General features: G+C 42.6%; 1 protein-coding gene across 1 annotated transcript in view; it reads left to right on the top strand.

The window, feature by feature from the left end:
* Positions 1–20,967, top strand: part of LOC127413627 (elongation of very long chain fatty acids protein 5-like) — a 36,238-nt gene that overhangs the window by 13,204 nt on the left and 2,067 nt on the right. Inside the window, exons 4-6 of the mRNA XM_051650908.1 lie at positions 6,864–6,941; positions 9,033–9,204; positions 10,003–10,127. Of these exons, the coding sequence (XP_051506868.1) occupies positions 6,864–6,941; positions 9,033–9,204; positions 10,003–10,127 (375 nt within the window). The remainder of the gene's footprint in view (positions 1–6,863; positions 6,942–9,032; positions 9,205–10,002; positions 10,128–20,967) is intronic.

Genomic DNA, 20,967 nt, shown 5'->3' with positions numbered 1-20,967 from the left:
TCAAAAAATGGATGAGGTAAAGGGGTGGAATAAGGTTCTGGGTCACAAAGGAATATTCTGGGTTAAATACAAGTTAAGCTCAATCGACAGCATTTGTGGCATAATACTGATTGAAAAGCAAAAATGTTAAAATACTCACTGTTTCAAAAGTATAGCCACAAGACATAAAGGATTTTGGTGTGTTAAAATCGCTTACTAGCATTAAGTTCTAGCCAATTTTACAACTTCGTTAGGTGTTTCATGTCGCTAGAGCACAACAGTGCCTGCCCACTTTTTCAGCTGTTCAGGAAGTGTTTTTCCCATTTCCATTTTTTTCCACGTTCAAGGGTGCCCCCAGTCGGATGGTTGCTTGGGGCCACAGAAATCATAAACCCGCCTCTGTAAAGAGTGTAGATAACTGATATCTTAATTCAGAATGTGCCTATAGACTCCTAGACAAGATATTTAGGTTTAATGAGAACCTGGTACAGAGCTGGGAGCTGTCCTTGAAGACTTTAGAGAGAGTCAGTGGTGCATGCCTGTCTGTGGCAGTCTCTCCAACAATAAAGTCAATCTACTGACCCTGAGCGGCTCCACCTGGCCAGAGTAATTATGGTTATACCGAGAGACTCAAACGGTACTTTATGTCCTCTGAATGTCCTTTTAAAAAGGTAATTTAATTTCCAAAAAGGAAAATTATGCCATCATTTATTCACCCTCATTGTTTTTCAAACAACTGGGGAGACTTTTAGGAGAATCTTCAAGCAGCTTTTTTTCCCAAACAATGACAGTTAAAAGTGACCACACCTGTCAAGCTCCAAAAAGGACCAAAAAGCATTCAATATCTTTGTGTGAGGAAATGTTTTTGTTCACTGAAAATTTTTTTCCATTTCATTCCGTGTCAGATCAAGAAATGGTTAAATGACATGTTGCGTCAGGTTTGATGTCATCAACACCAAACATCATTGGTTCTCACGTGAAATTTTGTGGAACTAGAGCTTGACAGTAGCTCAGATATTTTCACACACTGTAAAAAAAAAAAAGAATTGTTGAGCAAACCTAAAAAATCAAGGCAACATGATGCAATAAGATTTTTGAGTTCTCTCAGCAACTGTCTTGAACTGAACTGATTCCGGGTCCCTGTGCGCACACAATAGATCTCAAGAGTGAGCTAGAATCAGCCAGTCGTCGAGATAATTGAGGATGCGGATGCTCACTTCCCTTAGCAGGGCAAGGGCTGCCTCCACGACTTTCGTAAAGACACGAGGTGACAGGGACAGACTGAAGGGGAGGACCTTGTACTGATATGCCTGGCCCTCGAAGGCAAACTGAAGGAATGGTCTGTGTCGAGGCAAAATCGAGACATGAACGTACGTGTCCTTCAGGTCTACTGCAAAAAGTCTGTGCAAGCAGGCTCACTGGACGAAACGCGTACTTGCGCAGGCCCCGGGGCCAACTGTGTGCCAACGCGTCCGTACCGAGTGGGGCCTTGGCCAGGGAGTACCATAGCGGGCAGTGGGAGGATTCCTGGGAAGCAAACAGGTCTACCTGCGCTTCGCCGAACCGACTCCAAATCAGCTGAACCACCTGGGTCACTTGGCCGTGAACCAATCTTGATGCCGGACGCATGACAGAATTGGCTTCTGCGTCAGCATTTTGAATGAGAGCTTGCGCAGGGCCTGATTCAAAGCTCGCAGGTCTAAGATTGGCCGCAACCCACCGCCTTTCTTCGGTACAATGAAGTAGGGGCTGTAGAACCCCCCTTCTTCATCTCGGCTGGAGGGACAGGCTCCGCACGCAGAACAGTGGCATCCTTGCCTACTACCGAGGTAAAATGGACGCCATTGAACCTGGGCGGGCACCTGGCGAACTGAATCGCGTAGCCGAGTTGGATCGTCCTGGCCAGCCAGCACGACGGGCTGGAGAGCGTTAACCATGTCTCCAGACTCTGAGCAAGGGGCACCAAGGGGACAATCACCTTTGACATACCTACGGATGGGGCCTCACGTCAGGGCGGAGCAGGAACTGCCACGTCGAGAAGCCTCGCGTCCTGAACTCGTGGCTGTGCTGAGAGAAATGTTAGCGCACTTATCTTGCTCCGCATACCCACTGCGAGTGCTCGATGTACGGCTGTTGTGATAACGACAGCCGTAGACACCGAGTGTCTGACCCAGAGAATGAGGAAACCACTCTTTTTTTGAAAATGAAAGTGCCAGAGCCCCCTGGGCATGTGGCAAAATTAAAACAAAAGGGAACAAAAGATTCTCCTCCCGGCCCTCCACCGGGGGATGGAGTGGTCTGTGTACCCCCTCCTGGCTTACAGCGGGTCTCCTCACCCCTGGGTTGCCCATCTCAGGGACGCTTCGAAGCCTTCCTGGGGTTCTTGGCACCAGACCGAGGAATGGGGGGCCGCAGCTTCCTGCGAGGGGCTCTACGCCGGGGCTGAGCGGTTGGCTCGGCTGTGGCGGAGCCGGTGTTGCTGCCACAGGAGGACGCCCTTGGTGACGAGCAGACAAGGTGCAGGATCTGGCGGCCCGTAGGAAGAATTACGCCGGGGCAGGATGTGCTGGATGGCCTCCGTCTGCTTCTTGACTGTCGAGAACTGCTGGGAAAGGTCCTCAACAGTGTCGCCGAACAGGCCACCTTGAGAGATGGGGGCGTCAAGAAAGCGAACCTTGTCGGTGTCCCTCATCTCCACAAGGTTAAGCCACAAGTGGCGCTCCTGGACCACATAGTGGACATCGCCTGCCCGAGAGCCCGTGCCGTGATCTTCGTCGCCCGTAGGGTGAGGTTGGTCGCCGAGCAATACGTGAACTTTTATTTTGTCCCCATTTCAATGACTTTTATATGAAGTTAACTGCAATCTTTGCCTCTGAAGGGAGAGGTATTTCTTGCAAGGCAGTGTACAATTGTTTGACATAGACACACACAATAGACATCAACACACAAACCTGTAATGGTGACAATCAACAAACCTCATTAAGTTAAAAGATGAGCTTCTTACATCACCACAACTGACTAACAGTGGTAACAAAAACAATAACAGCATAAAATAAAGTCAGCATGCAGCAAAAAGAAAGAAAAAAAAATTATAATATGCCTATAACACTAAGCGCATCATTTATTCATGTTGTAATGCATTCTGGGAACTCGCTAATCTGCAGCCTAGTTCAGTATGAAATTGTTAGTTCAGACAACTCTGTTAGGCTAGTTGGGACAATTCACATTATAATATAATATCAGTTTGCATTTCTAGTATCTGTGACTAAAAAAAAAAAATACTTAAAGGGATATTTAATAAAAAAAAAAAATTTAAAAAAAGAAATTCTCATCATTTATTCACCCTCATGCTATCCCAGATGTTTATGACTTTCTTTCATCTGCTGAACACAAATGAAGATTTTTAGAAGAATATCTCCGCTCAGCAAATCAATATAATGCAAGTGAATGGGTGCCAAAATTTTGAAGATCCAAAATCCACATAAGGGCAACATAAAAGTAATCCAGACGACTCTGGTGGTTAAATCCATCTCTTCAGAAGCGATATGATAGGTGTGGGTAAGAAACAGATCAATATTTAAGTCCTTTTTCCTTCACTTTAATTTTCTCCTTCTTCTGTTTTTGGTGATTCACATTCTTCGTGCATATCGCCCCATAATGGGCAGGGCGAAGAATTTATGACAAAAAAAGGACTTAAATATTGATCTGTTTCTCACCCACACCTATCATATCGTGTCTGAACACATGGATTTAACCGCTGGGGTTGTATAGATTACTTTTATGCTCCCTTTATGTGGAGCTTCTCTTGCATTGTGTGGACCTACAGAGCTGAAATATTCTTCTAAAAATCATAATTTGTGTTCTGCAGAAGAAAGGAAGTCATACACATCTAGGATGCCAGGAGGGTGAGTAAATCATGAGAGAATGTTCGTTTTTGAGTGAACTATCCCTTTAAGCTGGATAAAATTAAATTTCATTTTTTACAGTGCTTGTTACTTTTACAGTAACAAGCTGCATTTTCCAACTCGTGGTGTATCGTCACAAAATGCTACATTTGTCACATTGTATTGTGAACGCAGCAGTGGAGCCGAGGGAGTAATAAAACTTAAACTGTCCTCTCTCTCATGTAGCGCTGGGAAAACCAAATCATTTGAGTGAATTGGTTCTTTCAGAAAGTTCATGTAAATTAACCAGTTAAAATAAATGATTCCCTTATATTTAACATTGGGAACTCAGTGAATTAATTTGTTCAGACCATTTATAAAATTGAACTTGTTTAAAAAAATGATTCACTTGAGCCCCTGCTAAATGTCCTAAATGTTTACTGTTTATCACTATATTTAAAAAAATAAATAAATAAAAATTAGATTTTATATTTATTATTAAATTAATATTCTATGTTTCATTTAATGTTGTCACCCTAATTGTTTAATGTCACATATATTACTCTAAATAGATAACTATCAGGTGATATTATTTAATTTAAAAGTAATAAACAATAACTTTTAGATATAGTTAGCTACTTTTTGTAATACCTTTCTGTAGCTAACTACTTTACCTTTTTAAAAGAGTAGCTTGACTGTAATTTAACAACTTTAAATTCCGAGTGTCTTGTAGCTTGGGAAGTGACCATTTCAAAGTAGCTTGACACTATTTGTGTCACATGACCAAATGCATTACAGCACTTAAAGATTTTCAGTGAATCATTTAAATTACAATCTGTTCTTCTCACAAAGCTAGCGTAATTACTTCAGAGGACTTGGAATATCACACACAAATCAAATGGACTATTTTAAAACGTTTTTTTGTTTTTTTTGTTGCTATTTTGTATGGTCCTTTTGTATGGAGCTTGTCAGACGTGGTCACTATGAACTGTCTTTGAATGGAAAAAGATCTGCATTAAGCTTTTGGGCCCTATTTTAAGAGTCCTAGTGTTAAGCGCAGCGCTATGCCATAAGTCATAAGTGCAAAGTCAATGGGCATGGCCATGAAATTTTGGTATTTTTGTGCGAGCATGCGCTAAGTCTAGGTGCAAGTAGGTTTGGCGAAACCGCCCGTGCAACGCGCAAATAGGCTGGATTAAGTGCAATTGAATTCTGAGGTTCTTCTCTGGGTTTTCCACTGTCTGTGTCCTATTATAGTCCATACCCTGTCAAGCACCAGTGATATAAACAAAGACAGCACATTCATAATAAGTTGGGAGTTTAAATGGACAGTATGCAATGAATTAGAAGAATAGAAAATGTGCATTAACTGTGTCCTTGATGAATGCCAGGCATATTTCTATGACAGTAACACGCTCCTTTTATACGCATAGAAAATGTGATTCTCTTCTGAATTTGGATGTATGCTCAGTTAAATTATAGGGAATGTAAGTATTATTAATATTTTCATCTACTGACACACAAATCATGGCTTGTATTAACAGTGATTGTATCGGCACGCACTTCACTTCTACCGGTCGATTTTGATTTAAAAAAATTAAATACATGTATTCAAACACGAAAAAAATAAACCAAAAATATTTCTAAATTCAAATTTCACTTCAAACAAAACAAAAATATAATCACAATAATGAAGGTGTACAAAAATCATACCCAATCCAAACATTTTAGTCTCTCCTTCTATCACTGGCCCTTTTGTAGTGACTTAAAAATCAATCTCAACAACAGGTGGAAAATTACTAGTAGGCTACAAATTAAATCATAAATACAATTGTAAATATACAATAATAATAATAATAATAATAATAATAATAATAATACATATAAACATAACAATAAAAATAATAAAATAATTGAAAAAATAAACTATGACCACTAGAAAGTTTAATACAAATCTCAAGCGATTAGCCCTGAAAAATTGCGATTGTCAGGGACATTATTTGATGTTTCTCTATACTTTCAGAATTTGAACATTAACTTTATTACCACCTGCTGGTGGAATCTCCAAACTGCAAATGCAGGAACTGAGTTTAAACTTTGCGGTAAGTTAAGACGTTGTTTTCAAACGTCTTTGCGCAATGACCTATTTCTCAGGAAAATAGCAAATTGCTCTTTGCGCCACTTCATTAACATACAATACACCCACAGTTTGCGTGCATACACCCACAATAGTGCAAACACTCCCACCCACAGACACTTGCGCTTTGTGCTGGCACGAAAATTGCGATTAGAATTAGCGTGCTCATGAAAATTGGATAAGACGTTACGCACGGTCGTAGCGCGTAGCATTGCGCTTTGCGCACTCACAAAAATAGAGCCCTTTGTGTTCCACAGAAAAAAATAATAGCATATGGGTTTGCAACAACACGAGGGTGTGTAAGGACAATTTTCCTTTTTGTGAGAAATATCTCTTTAAATGGAGATTTCCTCTCCTGAGTACAGTGGACAAAGAGAGGAACATTTTCTGCACAACCGTCACCTGCAACATGAAGTCAGCTGTTAACAAGAACTTTTCTCTGTAATTCAGTAGAACTTATATGAGGACAGATAAAGATCCAGCAGCTCTCATTCTGTGTTTGCTAAAATACTTGAACAAGGCCTTTATTCAAAAAGAGACAACGAACAATGACAGATAAGAGGCTCATATGAGATTTAACTGCACTGTGAGCAGAAAAAACAGGAGGTGAGAACAAGATTATTGAAGACAGTTCAGAGGAATTGAAAGTAATAAATGAAGCACTTTTGTCCAGTTTCTGTTGAACTCAGCAGCTAAATATGTCCATGAATGAGGCGTACACCTGCAGGCCTGTGCAGCAGCTTATTTTGTAGTGTACTCAGCTTTAGTTATTACAGGACAATACTGTAGCTCATAGAGAAAAAAGAGAGACCAGTGTTGTCAAGAATGAATATGATGTCTGTTGGACTCTTCTGTCTCTACAGCTGGTCATGTCAGTGTATCAAGGTGGATACAACTTCTTCTGCCAAAACACCCACAGTGGAGGAGAAGCCGATAATAGGGTAAAACAACTCAACTTTTATATCATGTTTATAACATTCATAGCTACAATCCCATGAAGCATTGTGAATTATGTAATTGAATAAAAATATATAAAACTATTCATTTTAGGTTGTTGATTCAAAGTATAGAAACAATATATTTTAAGTTTATTGCTAAATATTCTGATATATAAAAATGAATAAGTAGTTTAAGGGTGAAGGGCTTTGTTGGGCGTGGATCTCTGAGTGGTGAAGATTTCTCTGCTGGATCATGGGTAATGTAGATGTTAACCAGGAATTCGGCTATCAGACAAGATTTTTAAACAATGAAGTTGAAATAACGCGGACTGATGGCTTCAACCAAAGCATATACCATTAATGAGAAACCCCTGAAATCATGGTAGGTCTGTCTTTAAAGGTTTATAAATTATCATCAAAAAATAAGTAACTCTATAGCAGGGGTCAGCAACCTATGGCACGCGTACCAGCATTGGCACGCAGAGGAGTAATCACTGGCACGCCAGCAACGGCGAGAGAGGAGTAGACTATTTTATTTAATATAAATTCCGCACCTGCATTCCAATCTACATCTTGATGTAATCATTCCTCATGATCACGCAGTGTGTTTTCATGAGCTGAATGGGAGGCTAAACAAAAAGTTCAAATGTGACGAGACTGCAGTATACCCAACGGACTCATGCAGCGCGTGCAAGCCATTCGCGCATCACGAGTAGCAGCGCTTCACTTTCAGTTAATCGTGCGAGTAAACTTGCCCGCTTTGCTTCCTTCAGGCTGCGCGGATGACAGCCTACATTCCGTGTTTTATTTATTTTTGCTCTCAGAACAACATGTGATGTATTAAGGAAAACACCACTATTAATCCTTGAGAATTCCAACCCAGCATACAGGTACACCCTCCTTAAACCATGGTCACACTCAAAATTACATTAAACGATTAAAAGAGAAAACATAAACCCACATCGTGGGATTCAAAAATCTATTCAAAATTATTCAAAATATAAATGAAACCTGGAAATAATGTTTTAGGATTTTGCAGGTGCGATTCACCGAAAAGGGCTAAATAGTTGATCGGTTTGTGATGCGCGAATGGCTTGCACGCACAGCGAGAGTCTTGTCACACTTTTAATAGTGTTTAGCCTCCCATTCGGCTGATGAAAACATGCTGCGTGATCAAGAGGAAGGATTACATCAAGATGTAGATGGAAATGCAGGTGCGAATAACATCATATAAATAAAATAGCCTGCTCCTCTCTCGCTGTTGCTTGCATGCTAGTAAATACATGATTACAATGACATAATATAAGAAATATTAAGATTACACACAGTTTCGTGATCAGTAATCAAATAAGCAAATTTGTGACATTAACTGTGTTAACTCATTGTCGGCACAGCCATTGACCAGGAAAATAAAAAATGGTACTCCATGTCAGGAAGGTTGCCAACCACTGCTCTATGGAAATGGTACATGGGATTTTTATTTCCGTAACCAGACTGTTGCACTTTGTTGCTATTCGGTTGCAGGTGGTATTAGAGGGAGGGACATCCTAATTCTAGAGAGCATTTTATTGGACAAAAATGTACATATATGCCCATGATTGCAAGTATTTTTGCTCCAAATTCTACGTGAAAGAATTTGACATTTGTTTATCTGCCTCAAGTTTCTTTTGCCAACTTTTAGGAGTGCAATAGCATACAGGTGACCTCAATGCTTAGCAGACATGGACTAAAAACCACAAAACTCCAATCTTTAGTCTTTACGGTCTGAGTAGCTAACATTTTTATGCTATCACTGATTGATCGCAATAGATTTGGGTCTTAGAATACAGGCTACTTTGTGTCAGCCTGTTCCTGGAATCCTTTTATCAGTGCAAGAGCTGCTGGCTCATCAGGTTAGACTCTTTTGCAAACAGCAGTCCACCCAAGTACTGTTGTAACTTGTGAAAGGTATTTCCATCAGTTTGTCTGGCAGCAGAAGATATTTCTTTAAATGCTTTAAAAAAGCTTGGGCCGTCAAGGTAATGACTTTTGTACCATCTGACACTGAATTGTGTATTATTTCTTGTAAAATGAGTCCTTGTAATCCCTCCACAGATGATGAATGTCCTCTGGTGGTATTACTTCTCCAAACTCATTGAGTTTATGGACACTATCTTCTTCATCCTGAGGAAGAACAACCACCAGATCACATTCCTGCACGTGTACCATCACGCCACCATGCTGAACATCTGGTGGTTCGTCATGAACTGGGTGCCGTGTGGCCACTGTAAGTTCCTCGCACAGAAACTCCCCTCATTTTGCTGCAAAAAGAAGCTTATGCTGCACTTAATATGCTGAATTATTCAGATGCAAGATTCTGCAGATTCAAGAAAGCAGGTCCGGATGGTCTTTAAATTACTTTTTGCATTATGTAGTGTGGAAAATTGTGTTCTATCGATCTCTGACCTGAACAGATCTGTATACTTCTTAGACTACTTCTTGTGGTTATTGATAATTGATTGGGGGAGATTGTGTATGGCGCTTGTCTATTAACTAAACAACATTCTGTATGTAGTGGATCTATTAAAATCACAGTCAGATTAAAATGTGGATAAACTTGTATGAGAGTGATGTTGGCATATCACATCCCAGAAATGAAATTCTTTTCAAATTTACTCACATTCATGTCACTCCATCCATATGATTTTCTCTCTTTAGTGGAACACTTTTCATATAATGAAAGTGAATGGAGACTGTGACTGTCAAGCTCCAAAATGACCAAAAACACACCATAAAAGTAGTCTATTTGACTTGTGTGATATATTCCAAGTTAACCTGAAACTTTAAATTGTTATTCACTGATCATTTTACCCTCGATTGAAGCTCTAAAACTGACTTTAAAATTGATGTCGACACCATTTGATGCCATTGGTTCTCATATGTCTTGCCACCTAACGTCGTAGATGTCAATGGCACCATATCTGATTAGAGAGTCACAGCAGAGGGGAAGATCTGGATGTGATAACGAGATAGTGAATACTGCTAATGCAGTTACTAATACTGATATTTCTACTCTTTTCATCAGCATATTTTGGTGCCACCTTTAACAGCTTCATCCATGTGTTGATGTATTCATATTACGGCCTCTCTGCTGTTCCAGCCCTCAGACCGTATCTGTGGTGGAAAAAATACATCACTCAAGGGCAGCTGGTAAGTATACACTTTTGGGTGATTCTCACGAAACCTGTCAAGAAAATGTCTTGGTCGTATTTTACTTTCAAATCAAAAGAAACAAATAAGAAATTATAAGAAAATATTTTGCATGTCTATTTTAGGGCTATCAAGATTTATTTATTTTATTACAGTGCAATGTGAAAACATGATAATTTATTTAAATTGAAAAGTATTATATATCATAGTAGCACTCCCTTTGTACTGCCTTTCATTTTCAGTGATCTTCGATAAATTATTGTGAGACTGTATCTTTTTTTTTTTTTTTTTACTGTAAAACAGAATTGTTATGAGAATTGGTGAGTAAAATGTGTTTGTGTTCTGAAAATAATGTCACGATACAAAAAATCTTAATGGTCCTAAATGTAGGCCTCATTTTCTTTATAGGAAATATTATTTAATGTGTTTTTTTGCATTGATTTGGGGTTAAATATCACCAGGACATTTTCTTGACAGTTTTCAAAAGAAACACCCTTTTCCTTACAAACTTGAAAGCTTCCTTTTAAAGCAAAATTCTTTCACAATAATAAAATGCCAAGTGATTACCTATGATAAAATACCTATGATGATTCAAGAGAGAAAAAACAACACAAAACAATCATTCTACTTTTATAGCTGTAAACTTTTCTTGTCTATCTTATCACCTTTTTCTAATTTTGAAGTGTTGAAAGGTGGCATTTACCAGTTTCTCTATTTTGGCTTGTCCTCTCTGTAGCAAATTTCTCTCTCTTATTATGATGAAAAAAAGATACATCCATTAAGTAATGGGTTAAATAAACTCAAATACAGAAAAACAAACAAACAAACAAACAAACAAAAAAACAGGTTAAAACAGTAAACCTTTATTTTTTGGCTTGTCAGAGCCTACAAAATGAGGACATTTGAGAACATAATGCATGATATATAGAGTATATTCAACAACTATTTATTAACCTTTTCTTTCTCACAAACTTTGACATTTTGATATTAATAATTTTATAATAAATTTAATATAATCATACATTTTAGATTAATAATTTGATATTGCTATTTCAGACAGTCAAACTTTTCAAACTGAAAAGCAGAGATGGTCACATTGACCCAAACCTAATAGGAGGGATAGAAAAGTGTTACATTTCTAACACTTATAGTAACAAAAAAACTTAAAAATCATGTTTTCGGCCACGTGACGCCATGCGAGGATCGGACGTGTGAACGGTGAGCTCTGCGCACTTTGCTAGTTTTAATACTTTTAATGACATAAACCGGTGAGATTCGATACACTCTGTTCTATAACTGTTCTAGGAGGACAATATGTCAAATAATTCAAAATCGTGCTCAAGCTGACACTCCCGAGCAGGCCTCAAGCCTGGGAGTCGACTTAGTTGGGGAGGTGTGGGAAATGTGGCGAGAGATGCTGAACATCTTGGCAATGCTGATGAAGGTCGTTGCTGACTTGGAGGATCTTGCTGTGATACGTCGATCGATCATTGCCATGGAGGCGAAGTTCTCTGATGTGGTTACAAGAGTGGGGGATTTCGAGAAATGGATCGATTACCTGGAGTCATCGGAGAGGGAATTATCTGCTAATCCACTAGCGACCAAGGTGGATTTGGAGTGTGTCTGGGGGAAGTTGGAAGACATGGAGAACCGTAGCCGGCGGAATGACATCCGTATCGTCAGAGTTCCTGAAGGAGAAGTGGGACAGGATACGGTGAAGTTCCTGGATGGGCTCTTTCTGAATCTGCTCAACATAGCAGGCCATAAGCTGGAAATCGAGTGAACTCACAGGGTTCCTGCTCGGAGATCCGTGGAGGGAGACCAATTCTGGCTAAATTTCTGAGATCATCCGATAAAGATCTTGTGTTGCGCGAGGAGTAAAGGAAGGCTTTCTTGTAAGAACCACAGCATTTTCTTGTTCCCAGACTTTGTGAATTCGACAAGAGAGAAAAGTGATCGATTCAGGGAATGCAAGAAACTTTTACATCAAAAGAAGGTCGCTTTTGCACTGTTATTCCTGGCCAAATTGAGAATAAATGCTGTAAAACATTCACATACCCACAGCAAGCGATGTCCTTCATAAAGTCAATGGGGTAAGTCTTGTCGTACACGTGCAGCCGAGTGAACCAGCTCACTAAACATTCGCTTGACTGTTTGAGGAATCTGCACGCTCTTTTTGTGCTGGTTCCGCCTATCGGCTGGAGTTTTCTTTTATAGATTATCTTTTGCTGTGTAATTCTATCTCACAAAATTTGTATAGAAACACCGAACTTGAGCAATCTGATGGCAAGTTTGTCGCGGGGGTTCGCGTAGGCGTGCATGGATTGTTTTAGTTTGGAGGGACGGACGCCAGTCATGCGTGGGGTTAATGCGCACGTTTTTCTTTATTCTGTTTTTTTTTTTTTTTTTTTTTTTCTGGGGGATGTTCAGGTTTTGATTGTTTCACTAATGTTGGAATGTGGTCTTTATAATCTTGTTTTTGACACACAATCTTTGATTGTCTCTCCCCACGTGGAATGTGAATGGGTTGGGGCACCCCATTAAAAGAAGGAAGGTTATTTCTCTCCTCAAGCATACGAAATATGATATAGTGTTTCTTCAAGAAACGCATCTTTCTCCGCAGGAAGCTGAAAAATTTGGGAAGATATGGGGTGGGCATGTTTTCTATAGTGCTGGCTCGAGTAAGAGCAGGGGAGTCATTTCACTGATAAGTAAATATCTACAATTCAAATGTCTCAAACAGATTAAAGATAAATTAGGAAGAGTCATTATAGTTTTAGCTGAAATTCAGGGGCAAAGTCTTATTTTGGCTAATATTTATGCAACTAACGTCGATGATCAGGGCTTTTTTATAAATCTTGAAGGGATGTTGCAAGCCCCTGGCACCCCTCATGATATAATATTGGGGGGAGACTTTAATCTTTTGATGGACTCAGTTCTTGATCATAGTGAAGCAAAAGTGCGCAAGCCCCCTAGAGCAACATTGACGCTTCACAGGATGTGTAAAAATCTTGGTCTTACAGATGTTTGGAGACTTCTGAACCCGTCTGGGAGGGATTATAAATTTTTTTCATAAGTCCATAAGATTTATTCTAGAATAGATTTTTTGTTTTATATATAAGTCCCTCATTTCATCTGTTGCTGATTAGATTGAGGCGAGTCACTACACCACCACGAGGACTTGGAGCGCATTGGGAATTGGGCATTCCAGATTGGAGAGACAAAATACAATGTCCCCCAAAATTGAATCACATTTATAATTTGCAAGATATGATTTATGCTTTATGTAATCCCATATATGCGCTTTACAGATATAAATTCATAAATATATCATATTAACCTCAGCCGTCCTGCCATTTACACATGTGTTTTTGAGCCAAGAGTTCTGTGGAGGAGATGATGGGTTTTCGGCCACCCATTTAGTCATGCTGTCATGCAACTTTTGCCCATGTGTAGTGTTTTCACAAGAAGGATCAAAGATTATTCACTTTTATTCATTATTCACGAGTTAAAGATCTGATTATTGGCTGAGAGAACAGACTTGCTACTAAATCGGTTGTGATGTGTAATATACAGTAGCTAGATATTAGGCCTATTCTGTGAATTAACAACGTGTATATAACAAGAAATCAGACAACCCAAACAAGACCAACACTGACTGATATACAAAGAACAAAAATACCTGTATAGTCCAGAATTTAGACATGTAACAGGTGTTTTATGAGGATGATATGAAGTAGACTGTTTCAAATATTCATCTTCACCCTTTCGCTGAACAGCTCTGAAAATAATAGCCTAATAGCCATAGTGATCTTGCTTCTTTTCATATCAAACGGCATTATCATGTCGAATTAATGTTTACATTTTGAAACATTACCTAATTAAATGTATACTTTCATTTTGGATATTGAGCAGCTCGTGATTTCCAGACACATGTATAACTGGGGTTTAACAAAGTTTATTACGTCTCATTCAGCGCTTCATCTCTAAAGGCGAATTAATGAGAGAAAATGTGTTTGTTTTTTTTACAGTGGGAATAAAACTAGTGCTCTGTCCCTTTACGAGACCACATGCATGTTAAACAGTCTTCGCTGCACGGAGAGAGATGATGATGAGACCTATGCATGGAGAGACAAGGATTTTCAGTCCTATAGAAAGAAACTGTTGATTTCTTGTGTTCCAATGTGTGGATTACTAATTTTCACCAACATGTAAAAACGAAAAATGTGGGGATTTCATGCACTGTGAACACGGAATGTGCAGGGATACTTAAAGTGTTGCACAAGACGTTAAATTCCACTACGAAATTCATTAAGTGTTTTTTTTTTTCCTGCAATTTTCTACACATTGGTAATAGCTGCTGGTAAGACACTTGGAAAAGAGCGAGGACAGTGCTAGGAGAGTGCGCTTGGTGTCTGCACGATCTTGTGCGTGCATACGTCTGTGCCTTGGCGCGTCCAGTATATTATGTATATTACGTCCTTGCGAGATAAATATACTCACGCTTGCTCCTCTGTTAGAAGACTTCATTCGCTCCATGTAATTTTTGTGCTCTCTCGTTTGTTGTTTGCTTGCACTAATGTTATAAATGCAGCACTGGCCCGATCGGGCAAGTGACAGTTCTAGCAACCGGCCAGAATCTTTCTCACACTGGCCCCGGCCATCAGGCAGTCCTTAATGTCGAGCCCTGCATTTTAGTCTCAGGTCACACCCTGGTGTGTTTAGAGGTGTTGCCACATATGGAGAGAAGGAAATCATATCATTGGCACTTTAATGTATCCCTTTTGCAAAATCCTGAATTCCAACAAATGCTAAAGGCTGAAATTAATGTCTATATGGAGACCAACTGGTCCTCAGTATCCTCTGTGGGCATGGCTTGGGAGGCACTTAAGGCGGTTCTTAGGGGCCAGATAATACAGTATGCCTCATTTCCCAAAAAATCCAAAGCACAAGAACTCATGGAATTGGAAGGGAATATTAAAAGTGTCGAGGCAGAGCTGAAGCGCCGAATGTCGTCTAATGGCCTCAGGTAATTGGCCCGATTGAAATACAGATATAATCCTATTTTGTCACGGAAGGTGGAATTTTGGCTATTCAGGGCAAGACAGTCATACTTTGAGTCTGGGGACAAGGCAGGGACACTTCTGGCTAGATATATAAAACAGAGAGAGTCTTTTTCTACCATTCCTTCAGTGAAATCTGCTGGTGGTGAAATATTTACCTCAGCCACTGATAATAATAACGCTTTTAAAGAATTCTATCTTGATCTCTATAGTTCCACGTCTTTGTCTACTGATGAGGATATTAGAAACTTTGTGGAACCATTAGAACTTCCTACACTGACAAACAATTCTCTTGATTCTGAGATAACCTTGAATGAATGGATTAATTTCAGATTATTTTATTCTGGATAGGGGCACCCGGCAGGGTTGCCCTTTTTCCCCCTTATTGTTCTGTCTTGCCCTGGAACCATTAGCAGCCACGATAAGAAAGGATGATGGCGGGAGGTGTGGCGCATACGTTTTTGCTTTATGCAGATTATATTTTATTATTTGTCTCCGACCCTACTAGATCTATGCCTTGCCTCCACAGAATTATTAATTCATTTTCTAAGTTCTCAGGATATAGATTGAATTGGTCTAAATCCGAAGTTTTGGCTCTGACAGCGTATTGCCCTGTAACGCCTTTTCAACCACGGGCCTTCCAGTGGCCCAAGCAGGGCATTAAGTATTTGGGCATTTTATTTCCAGTGAATCTGAGTGATTTAGTTAGAGTTAATTTTAACCATTTAATAAAAAGGTTTTCGAGTGATGTGGACAGGTGGGCTTCACTACATTTATTTATGACTTGGAAGGTTAATGTTATAAAAATGAATTGTATTCCAAAATTCATCTACCTACTACAGTCTCTCCCCATTGAAGTTCCCCTCTTTTATTTTAAACAATTTGATAGTATAGCTAAATCCTTTATTTGGAATGGTAAACGCCCTCGGTTACATTCCAGTAAGTTACATAGGCCAGTTGACAAAGGTAGGTTAGGTCTCCCCAAGATTTTGTTTTACTATTATGCTTTTGGTCTCAGACATTTGGCACATTGGTCGCTTCCACCTGAGAGAGCCCCTCCCTGGCTCTTTATTGAACAGGAGGTCCTTGCCCCTATCTTGCCATTGAAAAGTCTTTCTACCAAGCTGCCCGGAGAAGTAAAGACACATCCCATTATCTCGCACATGCATTTAGTCTGGACAAAAGTTTCCCGTGTGTTCAATTTACCTGAACGTTGCCTCAAGTATTTGGTTGAACCCTAAGTTGTGCATTAACAAGTCCCCTTTCTGCTGGACAGAATGGATTGAGAAGGGTGTTACTACGCTGGGTGACCTGTATGAAAATGGAGCATTGAGATCCTTTGAAAATATAATACAGTGATTTGGAATTCCCAGATCTTAATTCTTCAGGTACTTACAGCTGCGCCATCTACTCTGTATCACCTTTGGATGTAGTATGCAGCCCCCTAAAGCGGCAGACACTCTTAAGATGGTGCTTGCTGCTTTTAGAAAAGGTCATGAAGCTTCAGCGTACTATTCCTGGCTAATTCAGAGTCTAGGGGACGGGGTTTTAACATCTCTTAAGAAGTTATGGGAGAGAGATTTAAATTTAGTACTGGAAGATGAAGAATGGTGTAGGATTTTAAAAAATGTCAAGTCTATTAAATTTAACATTCTGCATCATTTTTATTGGACTCCCTTTAGATTGTATTGGCTTGGCCTTAAAGATACACCTGCTTGCTGGTGATGCAAGTTGGAGGATGGGGACATAGCCCATGTATTTTGGTTCTGAATTAAAATTCAAGAGTTTTGGTCGAGGGTTGATGGGAGGCCGTTTCCTCGCTCTGTCTGCGGGCGGTACGGCTGCTGATTCTCGGCGGGCTGGTGGAGAAATCAGCGACGTCGACTTGATTGAAGATGGAAGAGAAATCTTTCATCTCTTCACTTCTGCAGGCAAACGGATGAAGATGCAGATTGCTCAGCGGTCTCCTTCAGATCCGTTAGAATGTTCGGTGGAACACAGAGTAATCTCAACTCGTCCAGCGGGATGGAGATTGTATGGCCACAGTTTCAAGTCGGACGTTACTTCCTTGTGCTACGAGGCTACACCTGAGAGCAGCGATGAGCTGCGTCTACGCACGGCGAGCAAAGTTGCTGGAATTTCTACTGAGGTATTTCTACTCCTGATGACATCATGGTTGAGGGGTGTTCTGTCATGTGCCTCATCCAATAAGAGTTGAGAGTTCGATCCTTTAGTGAGCAAGGCTTCATGGGATTTGTAGTCTGTTTTGGACTCCCTTTGTTTGATTTTGGCACGGTTTTTATCAGTAAGATTTATGACTTTGTATATGGGCCTGAGTTAGGTTTTACGACTGTGTTAGGCCTGCCTTTGTCTTCTATCTGAATACATGAGGCCCAACAACATTGTCCCTTTGGTCCCCCTCACGCGGAACTTGGATGCGTGGCTTGCGCTTTCCAATCCGTTGCAATGGCTGGTCCTGACCGTCCGACTCGGCTACGCGATTCAGTTTGCCAGGCGTCCGCCCAGGTTCAGCGGTATCCACTTCACCTTGGTGAAGGAATAAAAACGCTACTACCTTGCGCACAGAGATTGCCACCCTCCTACGGAAGGGTGCGATAGAACCTTTCCCTCCGGCCGAGATGAAGAAGGTGTTTTACAGCCCCTACTTCATCATACCGGAAAAAGGTGGTGGGTTGCGGCCAATCTTGGACCTGCGAGTACTGAACCGGGCTTTACAGACTCACTTTCAAGATGCTGATGCAAAAACGCATTCTGGCAAGCATCCGGCATCAAGATTGGTTCGTGGCGGTAGACCTGAAGGACGTGTACTTTCATGTCTCGATTCTGCCTCGACACAGACCCTTCCTGCGGTTTGCATTCGAGGGTCAGGCGTATCAGTACAAGGTCCTCACTTTCGGCCTGTCCTTCTCCCCTCGCATCTTCATGAAGGTCGCAGAGGCAGCTCTTGCCCTGTTAAGGGAAGTGGGCATTCACATTCTCAACTATCTCGACGATTGGCTAAACCTTGCTCACTCTCGGGACATGTTGTGTGCACACAGGGACTTGGTGCTCTCGCACCTCAGCCGATTAGGGCTTCGGGTCAACTGGGAAAAGAGCAAACTCCTCCCGGTTCAGTGCATCTCTTTTCTCAGTTTGGAGTTGGACTCAGTCTCATTGACAGCGTGCCTCACCAACGAGCGCGCACAATCGGTGCTGAAGGCATTCAAACAGAAAACAGCAGTTCCACTGAAACTCTTTCAGAGGCTCCTGGGGCATATGGCATCCTCAGCGGTGGCCACCCCACTTGGGTTGATGCATATGAGACCGCTACAGCACTGGCTTCAGACTCGAGTCCCAAGATGGGCATGGTGCCGCGGGACACATCGCGTGGCCATCATGCCGGTCTGTCGCCGTCTCTTCAGCACTTGGACTGACCTCTCGTTTCTACGGGCAGGTGTTCCCCTAGAACAGGTCTCCAGGCGTGTCGTTGTCATGACAGACACCTCCAAAACGGGCTGGGGCGCTGTTTGCAATGGGCACGCAGCCGCCGTCTTATGGACGGCCCCGCGGCTACGTTGGCACATCAACTGCCTCGAGTTGTTGGCAATTCTGCTCGCCCTGCGGGGTTCCGGCCATTGATCCAGGGCAAACACGTGTTAGTTCGGACAGACAGCATGGCAACGGTAGCATATGTCAACCGCCAAGGCGGTCTGCGCTCTCGTTGTATGTCACAACGCGCCCTGCTGTCTCCTCCTCTGGAGTCAGCAGCACTTCAAGTTGCTGCGAGCCACTCACATCCTGGGCGACCTCAACACTGCAGCGGACGCAGTGTCATGGCAGGTTACCCTCAGAGGAGAGTGGAGACTCCATCCTCAGGTGGTCCAGCTGATTTGGAGTCGATTCGGACAGGCACAGGTAGACCTGTTCGCCTCCCAAGAATCCTCCCACTGCCCGCTCTGGTACGCCCTGACCGAGGCACCTCTCGGCATAGACGCGCTGGCACACAGCTGGCCTACGCAAATATACGTTTCCCCCAGTGAGCCTACTTGCACAGACTCTGTGCAAGGTCAGGGAGGACGAGGAGCAGGTTGTCTGGTAGCACCCTACTGGCCCACCCAGACGTGGTTCTCAGACCTCACGCTCCTCGCGACAGCCCCCCCCCCAGCGAATTCCCCTAAGGAAGGACCTTCTTTCTCAGGGACGGGGCACCATCTGGCACCCGCGACCAGACCTCTGGAATCTCCATGTCTGGCCCCTGGATGGGACATGAAAGACCCCACCCGCGGTGGTAGACACGATCACTCAGGCTAGGGCCCCCTCTACGAGGCGCCTGTATGCCTTTAAGTGGCGTCTATTCGTTAAGTGGTGTTCTTCCCGACGGGAAGACCCCCAGAGATGCGCAGTCGGATCGGTGCTTTCCTTCCTGCAGGAGAGGTTGGAAGGGCGGCTGTCCACTTTCACCTTGAAGGTGTACGTTGCTGCTATAGCAGCACACCACGACACAGTGGACGGTAAGTCCTTAGGGAAGCACGACCTGATCATCAGGTTCCTGAGAGGAGCCAGGAGGCTGAACCCCTCCAGACTGCGCCTCATTCCCTCATGGGACCTCTCTGTAGTTCTTCAGGGTCTACAGAGAGCCCCCTTTGAGCCTTTGCAGTCAGCTGAGCTTAAGGCACTCTCCTTGAATACTGCCTTCCTGACTGCGCTCACTTCCATCAAGCGTTCTCTGTCAGCGAAACGTGCCTGGAGTTCGGTACGGGCTACTCTCATGTGATCTTGAGACCCCAACCGGGCTATGTGCCCAAGGTTCCCACGACCCCTTTTAGGGACCAGGTGGTGAACCTGCGAGTGCTGCCCCAGGAGGAGGCAGACCCAGCCCTGTCATTGCTGTGTCCAGTGCGTGCTTTACGCATCTATTTGGATCGCATGCAGAGGTTTAGGATCTCTGAGCAGCTCTTTGTCTGCTTTGGTGCACAGCGGAAAGGAAGCGCTGTCTCCAAGCAGAGGATCGCTATGGCATATCACGCCCAGGACGTGCCGCCCCCGGTAGGGCTACAAGCCCATTCTACCAGGGGTGTAGCGGCCTCCTGGGCCCTAGCCAGGGGTGCTTCTCTAACAGACATTTGCAGAGCAGTGGGCAGGGCAACACCCAACATATTTGCAAGGTTCTACAAACTCCGGGTGGAACCAGTTTTGTCCCAGGTAGTGGCACGCAATACGAGCAGATAAGCCCGGGATAGCCAGCTGGGTGTATCGCTTGCACATAGCGTCTTTCACCTCCTCTGAGCTGAAGACGTGTGCCATTAATTCCCAGTAGTGTTCACAAACTATGTTCCCTGGTTGACTTCCTCCGAGCCCTGTGGCAGTCGAGTTTTCGGAGAGACTCGCTGCCGGCCCAGTACACGTGCTAACTAAGAGCCCTGTGCTGGGGTAGTTGCTCTGCATGTGGCGGTTCCCTGTAAGGTAACCCCATGCAACGTATATCCTCCGCTAATTCGTTTCCCTGTTGGCGAACTGCGTCTTCCTTGGGCAGAGCCCCCTCTGCCACAGTCTCCATGTTTGTAGGAACTCCTCCCCCGTTGGGTAGGATCTACCATGAGATTTCTCCACATGGTCGGCAAGACCATGTGACGTATTTTCCACTTAAATATCCCCCCCTCTCTTTGGGCGAGGTATGGTCTCCGCGGTGTCCTCCCCATGGGAGGGACACCCCCCGACTAGACCTGGCGGCCCAGTCGGATAATCCCCTTTGTTTTTTAGGGAGTGGAAAAAAAGAA

This window comes from Myxocyprinus asiaticus, chromosome 23 (genome assembly GCF_019703515.2).
Source record: "Myxocyprinus asiaticus isolate MX2 ecotype Aquarium Trade chromosome 23, UBuf_Myxa_2, whole genome shotgun sequence".
Classification (NCBI taxonomy): Eukaryota; Metazoa; Chordata; class Actinopteri; order Cypriniformes; family Catostomidae; genus Myxocyprinus; species Myxocyprinus asiaticus.
Note: the sequence above shows the minus strand (reverse complement) of the source record. Positions and strands in the feature narration are given on the sequence as shown.